Raw genomic sequence first — 13,098 nt, 5'->3', positions numbered from 1 at the left:
AATTGTTATGGGAAACAGGGAAATGGCAACAGAATTCAATGCGTACTTTAGATCTGTCTTCATCAGGGAGGACACAAGCAATCTCCCAGATGTATGGATGGGCCAGGGTCATAAGTTATCAGAGGAATTGAGATAGATTGACATTAGGAAAGAAACTGTGATGAGTAGACTGGTAGGACTGAAGGCTAATAAATCCCCTGGTCCAGATGGTCTGCATCCGAGGGCTCTAAAAGAGGTGGCTCAGGAAATTGCGGATGCATTGGTAATCATTTTCCAATGTTCCTTAGATTCAGGATCAGTTCCTGAAGATTGGAGAGTGTTAATGTTATTCCACTTTTCAAGAAGGGAGGGAAGGAGAAAACGGAGAACTATCGCCCTGTTAGCCTAACGTCAGTCGTGGGGAAGATGCTTGAGTCCATTATTAAGGACAAAATAGTGGCACATCTTGATGGCAGTAATAGGATTAGGCCGAGCCAGCATGGATTTACCAAGGGCAAATCATGCTTGACTAATCTGTTGGAGTTTTTTGAGGGTGTAACAAGGATGTTAGATGAGGGTAAGCCAGTGGATGTTGTGTACCTAGATTTTCAGAAAGCATTCGATAAGGTGCCACATAGGAGATTGGTGAGTAAAATCAGAGCTCATGGCATTGGGGGCAGGGTTTCAACATGGATAGAAAACTGGTTGGCAGATAGAAAGCAAAGGGTAGCAGTGAATGGGTGTTTCTCGGACTGGCTAGAGGTGACTAGTGGGGTACCACAGGGCTCTGTATTGGGACCACAGCTCTTTACGATTTATGTCAACGATTTAGATGAGGGCATTGAAAACTATATCAGCAAGTTTGCTGACGATACTAAACTGCGTGGTAGTGTGACATGAGAAGAGGACGTTAGGAGAATACAGGGAGAATTGGATAGGCTGGGTGAGTGGGCAGATACTTGGCAGATGTCATTCAATGTGAATAAATGTGAAGTTATCCACTTTGGAAGCAGGAACAAGAGGGCAGAGTATTGTCTGAACGGTGTCGAGATAGGTAAGGGAGAAATGCAAAGAGACCTAGGAGTCCTAGTTCATCAGTCAATGAAGGTGAATGAGCAAGTGCAACAGGCAGTGAAGAGGGCAAATGGAATGTTGGCCTTTATTACAAGGGGAATTGAGTACAAGAGCAAGGATGTCCTTTTGCATTTGTACAGGGCCCTGGTGAGACCACACCTGGAATATTGTGTACAGTTTTGGTCTCCAGGTTTAAGGAAGGACATTCTGGCAATTGAGGAAGTGCAGCTTTGATTCACTAGGTTGATTCCTGGGATGGTAGGGCTGTCTGCCGCAGAGAGATTGGAGAAATCGGGCTTGTACACGCTGGAATTGAAGAGATTGAGAGGGGATCTGATTGAAACATTTAAGATAAGTAAAGGATTTGATAGGATTGAGGCAGGAAATATGTTCCAGATGTTGGGAGAATCCAGTACCAGAGGGCATGGATTGAGAATAAGAGGTCAGTTATTTAAAACAGAGTTGAGGAAGAGCTTCTTCTCCCAGAGAGTTGTGGAGGTGTGGAATGCACTGCCTTGGAAGACGGTGGAGGCCAATTCTCTGGATGCTTTCAAGAAGGAGCTAGATAGATATCTGATGGATAGGGGAATCAAGGGATATGGGGACAAGGCAGGGACTGGGTATTGATAGTGAATGATCAGCCATGATCTCAGGATGGCGGTGCAGACTCGAGGGGCCGAATGGTCTACTTCTGCACCTATTGTCTATTGTCTATTGAGACCCCAGACTGTGTGAATCAGAAATAACATCTCCTCCTTGCTGACAATCAACACTGGCACACCTCAACGATGCGTGCTCAGCCCACTGCTCTACTCTCTCTGCACTCACGTCTGTGTGTCTAGGCTCATCTATAAACTTGCTGATGACACAACTATTGTTGCTGGAATTTCAGACGGTGACGAGGAGGAGTACAGGATTGAGATAGATCAGCAAGTTGAGTGGTGTCACAGCAACAACCTTGCACTCAGCATCATGAAGACAAAGGAATTGATTGTGGATTCAGGAAGGGGAAGTCGAGGGAACACACACCAGTCCTCATCGAGGGATCAGAAGTGAAAAGGGTGAGCAGTTTCCATTTCCTGCCTGTCAACATCTCTGAGGAACTATCCTGGGCCCAACATATTGATGCAGTTACAATGAAGCCACAACATCGGCTATATTTCATTCGGAGACTGAGGGGAATCGGTCTGTCACTAAAGACACTTGCAAATTTCTACAGATGTACTGTGGAGAGCATTCTAACTGGTTGCATCACTGCCTGGTGTGGAGAAGCCACTGCACAGGATCGGAAAATGCTGCAGAAAGTTGTAAACTCAGCCAGCTCCTTCATGGGCACTGGACTCCACAGCATCCAGGACACATTCAAAAGATGATGCCAGAAAAAGGTGACATCCATCATTAAGGACCCCAATCACCCAGGACATGACCTCTTCTCATTTCTACTATCAAGGAGTATGTACAGGACCCTGAAGACACACTCCCCGGTTGAGGAACAGCTTCTTCCCCACTGTCAGATTTCTGAATGGACAATGAGCCGATAAGCACTTCCTCAGGATTTTCCCTCGCTTTTTGCACTACACTTTAAATATAATTTTATACATACTTATTGTAATCCGTAGGTTTTATTATTAAATAATGCAATCTGCTGCTGACAAATTTCACCACATACGCCGCTGATATTAAACCTGATTCTGATACACAAACACACACGGCTGGGCTCAGACATACAACACTCCCTCATTCCTCCATTTGTGACACCCTGTTTGCTCCGTGGCCCCCGGTATGAAGCTCAAACTGTTGCAACACCTGCCCTTTAAATTCATGTCTGAGGCTGTGTTGTGTCTGCTCACTGTTTGAGTTCGATATTAAATGAAGAACATTGAATGGGAAGGAAGGTTTGAATACAAGAATAAAGATCTCCTCTGAAGGTATTCGGGATCCTGGTGAGAGCGTACATGGAACACTGTGCACAGGTCTGGTCTCCCTCCCGGAGTCAGCCTGTGGGATGAAGGGAATGAAGAGATTTCCCAGATTGATTTAGGAGGTGAGGTAGTGTCCTCGGAGAGATTATACTGACCGGGCCTGTCTCAAAATTAGAGAAATAAAAGGCCGTCTGACTGAGACAGACACAGTCTCGCAGTGTATTGACAGGGTAGAGGCAGGAATGATGTTTCCTTTGGCTGTGTTGAGGAACCGGTGTCACAGAATCCGAGCGCTGGTTCCACACCTTATGGGAAACTTCATTCCAGCTCTTCCGCTGTAAATATCCTGTGTGTAACGTTCTCCTTCGGGTGTAACGAACGCCGAATTTAACGTCCGGATAAACCACAGTTAATAAGAACCAGATCGCAGTAAGATTAACCATTTACTGTTCACTCTTCACATTAACATATGGTGAAAACTGTTGATAAAACAATACAAGATTGATACAGTATTTGTTCCTTCCTTAATATCACATTTCAAGTGTAAATACTTGCAAAGGTGACTATAACTACATTACACTAAGGTGCAGTATACAGGGAGAGTTTACCTGCTCCATTGACTACTTTAAATATACTTCCATGCAAACTATCCGCGACTCTTTAACTAACGAAAGCATAAACATTATCTTCCGTCGTTACTTCTAACAGGATCGGCATTAACATCTTAGTTCAATATATCGATTATCTATTAACTTACAGCGTTGCTCTCACTGTGATTTCTCATGCCTGCAAACAACTTCTGCTCGGGTCTGCCTCGTGGTAAGCCCCCACCCTCACGCTCATTCCAAACCGGTATTTTCCCACAAGACGCGGCGAAACCGGATGTGACGTCATCGCATGCCGATATATTTTACGTGCAATGAATATACTTTAAACATTTCTAATTCTAACTAGAAAATACTATTGAATGAATTACTAAGCGAAAATATTATAAACTAAATAACTGTCGTAAAGACAGCACACTCCCCGCTTGACCTTCGTAAGGTCATAATGAGCATAGTACAAACTTAGTCTCTTAATCAGTCATTGGGTAGAAGTAGAACAGCTTCTGTAACTGGCCTTTGGTTAATTTTCACATCGCCTTGGTCGGTAGTCTTCAATTCGATCTTCCTGACATGTCCATCCCCGCTAGGGAATGTAGCAGTGATTCTGGCCGTTGGCCAGCTGTTGCGGGTGGCTTGCTTGTCCCTGAGCAAGACTCAGTCTCCAACTTGAAGATTCCTGCGGGGTTCTGTCCACTTTCGTCTCTGTTGCAACGAGGGTGGATATTCCTGTCTCCAGCGGGACCAGAACTGATTTGCCAGAGCCTGGACTTGTCTCCATTACTTTGTGTACAAATTCTTGTCTGAGAAGTCTCCTGGTGGAGGAGGTGCTCCTGCCTTCTGCGTAAGGAGCGTTGATGGCGAAAGTATAAATGGGTTTTCTGGGTCGGAAGACACAGGTAGGAATGATTGTGCGTTTATAATGGCTGTGACCTCTGCCATTAGGGTGCACAGTACCTCGTGGGCCAATCGGGTGTGTTGCTGCATCTCAGGTTTCCTTTTCCGGGTTTTCCGTAAGGACGTGAACCGTTTGACTGCCTGCTCTTTGTTATCTGGTGAGCGCTGGCATGGTTCTCTGATAGGCAATGGGGCAACCCCATTATTTGCTTCATCTCTGAAGACCTTGGTGTCTTTGGTTTTTAAAGAAATGGTATCTTGAGCTGACTGTGCAAGTTTGTTGTCATACTTCGTTAGAGCGAAGACTGACTGGCCCAGCGACTCGTCGCTTGCCTCGCGCTTGTTAACGCCTTGTTGTGCTTCCTTGATGCACGGGACACTCGGGCAGGGTTGAAAGATTGAATGGCGGCCACTCTCTAGCACATTGGTCTTGAGTGTGTTAACCATCGGTTTGTGTACGTCACCGAGACACACCTCTCCTATCACCACCCAGCCCAGATCCAGACGTTGCGCGAATGGGGCGTCGAGTGGTCCATTGATCTGCTGCCTAACCTTGTGTACCTGGATAACATCTCTTCCTAATAGCAGGAGTATTTCCGCTTTCGGATCCAGTTCTGGGATGTGTTTGGCGATGTGGTGGAGATGCGGCTGGTGTAGCACCGCACTTGGTGTCGGGATCTCAGCGCGGTAATTCATGATTTCATTGCACTCTAAGAGCGGAGGGAGACAGATGACGACTTTACCATCCAGGGACTCGATCTGGACGCCTTCTGCCTTCCTTCCTTGGGTTTCCATGTTGCCTGAGCAAGTTTTGAGGTAGTATGGGAACCGCTCACTCTCAATGTTGAACAATTTAAAGAACTCCGGACTGACTAGTGAACGATTGCTCTGATCGTCCAGAATCACATAGGCTTTGATGGCCTTGTCTTTGGCTCCTTTAGGGTACACCTTAGTGAGGCAGACCTTGGAACAAGAACGACTTGACTGAGCTTGATCGCAGACTTCTGTACAGTTCGAGCTGACAACTGTTAACCTGGAGTGAGCCTCTCCCTCCCCGCCGTCCTGTTGTGGGGGTGAAGGAGCGCTCTCGGTTTGCGGTGACAGGTCGGGATGCATGGCCCCGACGTGATCCGTGCTATCACATTCCGGACACTTCACGGCGATCGTACATTCTCTGGCGAGGTGAGAGGTTGAGGAACAGCATCTAAAACATATTCTTTTCTCCTTGAGAAGAGCCGTCCTCTCTTCAAGGGGTTTTTCCCTAAACATTCTGCATGCTTTCAGGGGGTGAGGTTTGTTATGCAATGGATAATACTTGCCAGGGTCGTTGTTAGTTGTAAGGGCTTCGGTCTTGAGCACTGACACGGGTTTATCAATGTTGAAAACATTCGAAGAGGATCTACCTGGACCCACGAGGCTAGGGTCGTTTCGCCTCTTCGCCTCCTTGCACACAAACTCAGTGAGGTGCTCAAAGGGAGGAAATCGACCACCGTATTCTTCCTTGTACTCTGAGGCAACAGTCAGCCACTTGTCCTGCAGCCCAAATGGAAGTTTGTCCACAATTGGTCTAATCCCGGATGGAGTATCTAGGTATACTAGACCAGCTGAATAGCCATCTTCTTTGGCGCCTTGGATCTCCATGAGTAAATCTCCGAATTCTCTTAACTTAAAGTGGTCTTTGGCTGACACCTTAGGAAAGTTTTCCAGACGTCGATATAGCGCCGCTTCAATAATGTCGGGGGCCCCATATCTCTCCCAAAGTCTCTCCCACGCTTCGCTTAAGGCTAGCTCGGGTTTGTTGATGTACACTGAACGCATGCGTCTCACCTGGTCGCGTGATTCTTTCCCCAGCCATTTCGCCATAAGGTCCAACCTTTGGGTTGCACTGAGCTGGACCCCGTCGATCACGTTGGTGAATGTGGAGTGCCAAGCACCAAGCACGGTAATTTTCGGGTTTATCGTCAAACTGGTACAGTCCCGAAGTGACGAGATCCCGTCGTGCTAAATACTGCAGCGTGGGATCGGCTGCGAGCGGCATGCGGGCTGGAGAAGTACGTTGGCGCCTATATGACTGAGAACGCACGTTTCTCATGGAATTTGCCATCCTGGATTCAACCTCCGCGTCTCTTCGCATCGAACTTTGTAACTTTGGTGTCAAAGAATATCGGTTGTCAGCTCTTTCATTCTTGAATTCATCGCGGAGCCGCGAGGGTAAATTCTCTTCCTCATAGCTGGGGAAGTTATCGAATAGGTATGGAGAGGGGAGACGAGCCTGCCTGTCTGCTTGATATTGTACATAGTCGCTCGTGCGTTCCAGTCTGGTCCTTTCTAAAGCAGAACTTGTTTCGGTCAGATCACGCGACCCTTCAGCTTCTTCTATGTTCTCTGCTTCCACCATGGCAGCTTCTTCTTCTCTTTCTCGCTGCAGCACTTGCAACTCTGTCGATATTTTTGTCATTTCCAACTGGGTTTCGGCTTCTCTGGCGGCCTCTTCTCTCTGGATTACGACTTCTCTGGCAGCCTCTTCTCTTTGTCTGGCGGCCCTTTCGGCTTCTCTGGCGGCCCTTTCGGCTTCTCTGGCGGCCTTTTCTTTCTGGATTTCGACTTCTCTGGTGGCCTGTTTCATTTTCAAAACTGCTTCTTGTTTGGCGTAAGGCAGTCGCACCTTGGCGGCTTCTGCTTTGGCTCTTGCCTGTGTGGACTTACTTGATGTCGTTCTACTGCCCTTGTCGCTGGGCGCCATCGACTTGATCCCGGATCGAGCTGACATTGCAGCACTTGGAACACCTGATAACGCCCGGGTGGGCTTACTTGATGTCGGTTTACTGCCCCTGTCGCTGGGCGGCGTCGACTTGATGCTGGATTGAGCTGACATCGCAGCACTTGAAACACCTGATAATGCCGCTTTTTCACTGTAACGTTCTCCTTCGGGTGTAACGAACGCCGAATTTAACGTCCGGATAAACCACAGTTAATAAGAACCAGATCGCAGTAAGATTAACCATTTACTGTTCACTCTTCACATTAACATATGGTGAAAACTGTTGATAAAACAATACAAGATTGATACAGTATTTGTTCCTTCCTTAATATCACATTTCAAGTGTAAATACTTGCAAAGGTGACTATAACTACATTACACTAAGGTGCAGTATACAGGGAGAGTTTACCTGCTCCATTGACTACTTTAAATATACCTCCATGCAAACTATCCGCGACTCTTTAACTAACGAAAGCATAAACATTATCTACCGTCGTTACTTCTAACAGGATCGGCATTAACATTTTAGTTCAATATATCGATTATCTATTAACTTACAGCGTTGCTCTCACTGTGATTTCTCATGCCTGCAAACAACTTCTGCTCAGGTGAGCCTCGTGGAAAGCCCCCACCCTCGCGCTCATTCCAAACCGGTATTTTCCCACAAGACGCGGCGAAACCGGATGTGACGTCATCGCATGCCGATATATTTTACATGCAATGAATATACTTTAAACACTTCTAATTCTAACTAGAAAATACTATTGAATGAATTACTAAGCGAAAATATTATAAACTAAATAACTGTCGTAAAGACAGCACACTGTGAGATTCTATTTCTCTAATTCTGAGACAGGAATGTGATCTGTCTCAGTCAAACCACCTCCAATTTCACTCATTTTGATACAGTTCCAGTACGATGATTTGTTGTAGGAGCCTCTCTATGGAGAGCAGGTGAGTGCAGTTGTCCTGTGTTGTTCCACAGCCCGATGGTTGAGGTGTAGTAACCGTTCCTGACCCTGGTGGGGCGAGTCCTGAGGGTCTTGTACCTTCTACCTGATTGCAGCAGTGAGAAAAGAGCCTGTCTGTGTGGTGAGCCAGATCACAGCTGCCTGTATCACCGTCCCCTCTGGCCTGCCCTATCAGGGACCAAAGGGATTGTGCAGAGTAAATGTGGTACTCTGTCGAGTATCACTGTGAACCGTCACCTCTGGCCTGCCCTATCCGGGACCAATGGGATTGTGGAGAGTAAATGTGGTACTCTGTCGAGTATCACTGTCATCCAGGCTCTCTTCCTGCCGCTTATTATTCTTGTCTGTGAATGCAGTGCGACAATCTCTGGCCCAATGTCCCCTCTTTCTACAAACCCCGTTTCTGTCCTTAGCCAAGTGTCCTCTTCATCTGCACCGTCCGCACGATCCTGACACCCGTTCTGGGTTCTTCGCCGGTACCCGAACTCCATCTCCTCACTACCGGTTCTCTGCGCATGCTCTCGCTTTTCCACAGTCCCTTTAAAGAGTCAACTGCGCTCCCTATTCATCAGAATTTATGTCACCCGGTGCCAGGTCTGACACATGGAATTGAGATTAGTTAATTTAAAGGAGTGGGCAGGCTTGGGCCTGAGACAGTGTAGAAAAGTCTGCACTGCCAGCTGGACATACTGATCTGTTCAGGGGTTTGCCGGCATTGGACTCTCACGTATCCTTAAAATGAGCTATAAAGTACGCAAGGGATTCTCCTTTTTTCTGTAGCTTTCGGATAAATTCTCAAAATCCGCATGCAGTCGGGCTGTCATTCAAATGGGTTCCCTTACCTCAGTGACCCACCGTGCCATGGCTTGTATTACATCAGCCCCTCTGGTGGCTCCCGGTCACCTTCAGGCATCTGCCTGGGAAAGGGGAACCCACTCCCTGTCTGTGTCAGAAAGGTTCCATATATACCCCTGAGGAGTGGCGGAAGTTCCTGGGCAGGGTCTGGAAAGGGGAACCCACTCCCTGTCTCTGCCCAAGAGCTTCCATATATAACCCTGAGGAGTGGCACGAGTCCCTGGGTAGGGTCTAGAAAGGGGAACCCAGTCCCTGTCCCTGTCCGAGAGGTTCAAAATATAACCCTGAGGAGAGGCACAAGTCCCCGGGCAGGGTCTGGAAAAGGGAACCCACTCCCTTTTTCAATGAATTCAGTTAAAGCCACTGGTCCGGACTGTTCTACTGCTGAATTTTTTAAATCCTTTTCTTCTATACTCACTCCTTGGCTTTGTAAAAATTTTTAAAGATGTGTTAACTGTAAGTAAATAATCACAATCTCTTTATGATGCCTCCATTTCTCCAATTCGTAAAAAAAAGTTGAAGACCCCACTGAATGTGCATCCTATCGGCCAATATCCTTGCGGAATACGGATTCTACGATTTTTTCCAAAATTTTGGCCACTACATGGGAAAATGTATTACCTCAAATTATCTCTGAAGATCAGACTGGATTTATTAAAACCTGTTATTCATCTTTTAACATTAGAAAATAAATTAATATAATTTATACTTCTTCATCTAAAATACCAGAATGTCATTTCCGTAGATGCTGAAAAAGCGTTCGATAGAGTTGAATGATTTATTTAATATATATTTAATAAATATTTATTTAAAACGTTGCAGAATTTTAATTTCAGCTTGAAATTTATATCATTGATTATATTAATGTATTATAAACCTTTGGCTTCGGTTCTTACCAGTAATCAAAGATCTTTTTATCAGTTGTCCCCTGGTACGAGGCAAGGCTGCCCTTTAAGTCCTCTATTATTTGACATTGCTTTGGAAACTTTAGCCGTTGCCATTTATGAATTACCTAATATTTTTGGTATTACCCATGGGTAAGGGACTTATAAGTTATTATTATATGCTGATGATTTGTTACTATACATATCTGACCCTGAGAGATCTATTCCTGCTATTCCATCCTTGCTTGCTCAGTTTAGTAGCTTTTCTGGCTATAAACTGAATTTTAATAAGAGTGAATTATTTCCATTAAATATGCTAGTTCCAATTTATAAACACTTACCATTTAAAGTTGTCACAGATCATTTTACTTATTTGGGTATTAAAATTACCAAGAAACATAAGGGTTTATTTAAAGTTTTTTTTTACCTTTAATTGACCAAATCAAGCAACTTGTTACCAGGTGGTCCCCATTATCTCTGTCATTGGTTGGTCGAATTAATACTAACAAGATGATAGTATTACCCAATTTTTTATATTTAATCCATGCATTACCAATTTTTATTCCTAAAACTTTTTTTGATATTATTGATTGCAAAATATCTTAGTACATGTGGCAGAATAAAATCCTACATTAAGTAAGAAATATTTACAGAAGCCTAAGATTTTACTACTGGGCAGTTAACATCTGATAGTTAATATTTTGGACACGAGAATTGGTCGTAGTACCTTACCCACAATGGGTAAATTTGGAGTGTAAATCTGTACAAGGCTTCTCATTGTTTTCTATTTTAGGATATTTTCCTCCTTTTGCTTTATCTGAACAAAATAAACAAATAACTAATCCTATAGTTAAACATACACTAAGAATAAGGTTTCAGTTTCATAAATTCTTTGGCTTGAATAATCAAGCCCTCTTATATCTAACTTTTTGTCCAGCCCTCTTTTATGGACCAAGCCTTTGTGTTATGGAAAACAAAAGGTATAACATGTTTTCGTGATCTATTTTTAGATAACAGTTTTATGTCCTTTGAACAGCTATCCAGCCTAAAACTCTTTTTTTTTTAGATACTTGCAAGTTAGAAGTTTCTTGAATGTTAGTCTTTTCTGAAATTATGTCCAATGGACATTACAGAAAAAAATCTGGCTCTGAATCCTTGCCAGAAGGGTTTAGTAGCCATCATTTATAATACGATCATGAAAATACAGCCAGGACTATGAGAAAAAATTAAGAAGGAATGGGAAAAAGAACTTCATTTTCTTATACCCACAGGGCAGTGGGAGAACATTTTACAATTAATCAATTTTTCTTCTATTTGTGCTAAACATGCCTAATACAATTTCAGGTTGTTCATAGGGCTCACATGTCCAAGGATAAACTTGCTCGATTTTATTCTTATGTTAATCCAACCAGTGACAGATGTCATTCTGAAGTTGCTTCATTGACCCACATGTTCTAGTCTTGCCCCTGTTTGGAAAATTATTGGAAAGATGTTTTTGGTATTATTTCAACAGTTCTGAATATCAAATTGCAACCGCATTCTATTTCTGCAACTTTCAGTTTACCAATGGTGGATAATAGTCATTTATTCCCCCCTCAGCCCGGCGGATGATTGCATTTTTTACATTAATGGCTAGATGATCTATCCTATTTAACTGGAAAGAAATTAATCCTCCAACTATATTTCAGTGGTTTTCTCAAACTATTTCTTGTTTGAGTTTAGGAAAAAATTCGAAGTGTTGTCTTTGACCCTTCAGTTAATTTTCAAGAAATTTGGAGACCATTTATTCAACATTTTCATATGAGCTAAATTTACTTTTCCTAAACTTTACTTTTAATATCCTTAATTATTTGGTTGGAGGTGCGGAGTTATTGACGTTACTGTGTATAATTGATATAATGCAATGGCCCATGTCGGTTAGGATTTGTTTAATTTATTTTCTCCATTTTTTGTAACATCTATGAGTTTTGGAGGTTATTATCATCTATTTGTATTTATACCTTAACCTATTAATTATGTACTCTCAAGCTCTTTGTATTCGTGTTTCATTTATGTTTGTTTAAACTCAATAAAAAGATTTAAAAAGGACTATTCTGTGGAAAGGATGGAATAGGCGCAACGGGCCGAACGGCCAGACATGCTCCTGTTCTTTATTTTCTAAAGCACGAGTTTACCTTTGCCCCTTGTTCTCCCTTGGTTTTCAGCCGTTCGGATTGCACAGGGGAGCAGTGAGAGCTCCGGAGATCCACCGGCAGCCGCTGCGGAGCAGCTCCCGTCTGCCAGCAGGAAGGGACGGGGCTGGGAGACAACTCCAGACAACAGGCCCCGATCCTCGGCGGGGAAAGGCCGGGCGCCCTCCGTGTAGCTGAAACATCTCACGGAATCTCCGCCGGTCGCTTCAGCTCTGCCTTCGAAAGTATTCACGACCCGCCGGTGGTGCAGCCGAAACCCGAGGCGCAGCTCCCGGTCTCCGGCCCACTCGGTCCCGGTCCAAACAGCGTCCCGCCCACTGACACCCCTCAGCCAATGGCAGCATCCCTCTCCGAGCAGTGATCGCTGATTGGCTGTGTGTGTGAGAACGGGCTGCTACTGGGAGCTGGAGATGTCAGTCACAGTTTGTTCACAGAATTAAAGGAAAATCCCCGAAACTCAAATTTCAAAGTAAATATTATCAGAGTACAGATAAATCACTACGTTCCACCCGGAGAAGCATTTTCCTGCAGACATACTTAGAAAAAGTGTAGAATAGTAACGATAACAGAAGCAGGCAGTGAAAGATCAGCCTGAGTGCTTAAGGTAACAAACTGTGCAAATACAGAGAAACAACGATAAATAACAAGAGCATGAAGTAACCGCAGCGGCTGCTGGTGGATCTCCGGAGCTCTCACCGCTCCCCTGTGCAATCCGACAGGCGGAAGGCCAAGGGAGAACAAGGCGCAAAGGTAAACTCGTGATTTAGGAAATAAGAAACAGGAGCAGGGGTTGCCTTTCGGCCCGTTGCGCCAGTTCGGCCTTTCACTCCGATAATGGCTGATCTTTGACCTCAGGGACACTTTCTTGCAATGTTCCCATCTTCGCTCCGCCCTTCAATATTCCTTGTGAATTTAGAAACCTTGTGGGGAAAAAATCCAAAGATTCGCTGCACTCCTCATC

The 13,098-nt window shown here is 44.5% G+C and overlaps 1 protein-coding gene across 2 annotated transcripts; it reads right to left on the bottom strand.

Moving 5' to 3' along the window:
- Window positions 1-3,818: 3,818 nt before the first annotated feature.
- LOC132390570 (uncharacterized) lies at window positions 3,819-12,874 on the bottom strand. Of its 2 annotated transcripts, none has more exons than XM_059963178.1 (2): window positions 12,120-12,866; window positions 3,819-7,515 (listed from the first exon to the last, which is right to left on the bottom strand). In XM_059963178.1, exon 2 carries the CDS (start codon window positions 6,335-6,337, stop codon window positions 4,358-4,360), a length of 1,980 nt encoding a protein of 659 aa, XP_059819161.1. In that variant the 5' UTR covers window positions 6,338-7,515; window positions 12,120-12,866; the 3' UTR covers window positions 3,819-4,357. The 2 variants fall into 2 exon arrangements, 1 of the variants encoding a protein (XP_059819161.1); XR_009510942.1 differs by lacking the exon at window positions 3,819-7,515 and adding an exon at window positions 9,874-11,411 and having other exon boundaries at window positions 12,120-12,874.
- Window positions 12,875-13,098: the final 224 nt, after the last annotated feature.

Source organism: Hypanus sabinus, unplaced genomic scaffold, assembly GCF_030144855.1.
Source record: "Hypanus sabinus isolate sHypSab1 unplaced genomic scaffold, sHypSab1.hap1 scaffold_955, whole genome shotgun sequence".
Classification (NCBI taxonomy): Eukaryota; Metazoa; Chordata; class Chondrichthyes; order Myliobatiformes; family Dasyatidae; genus Hypanus; species Hypanus sabinus.
Note: the sequence above shows the minus strand (reverse complement) of the source record. Positions and strands in the feature narration are given on the sequence as shown.

What these genes read in the sequence shown, in the direction of transcription:
- LOC132390570 (XM_059963178.1), bottom strand. Translation starts at nt 6,337, where the DNA reads ATGGCGAAATGGCTGGGGAAAGAATCACGCGACCAGGTGAGACGCATG.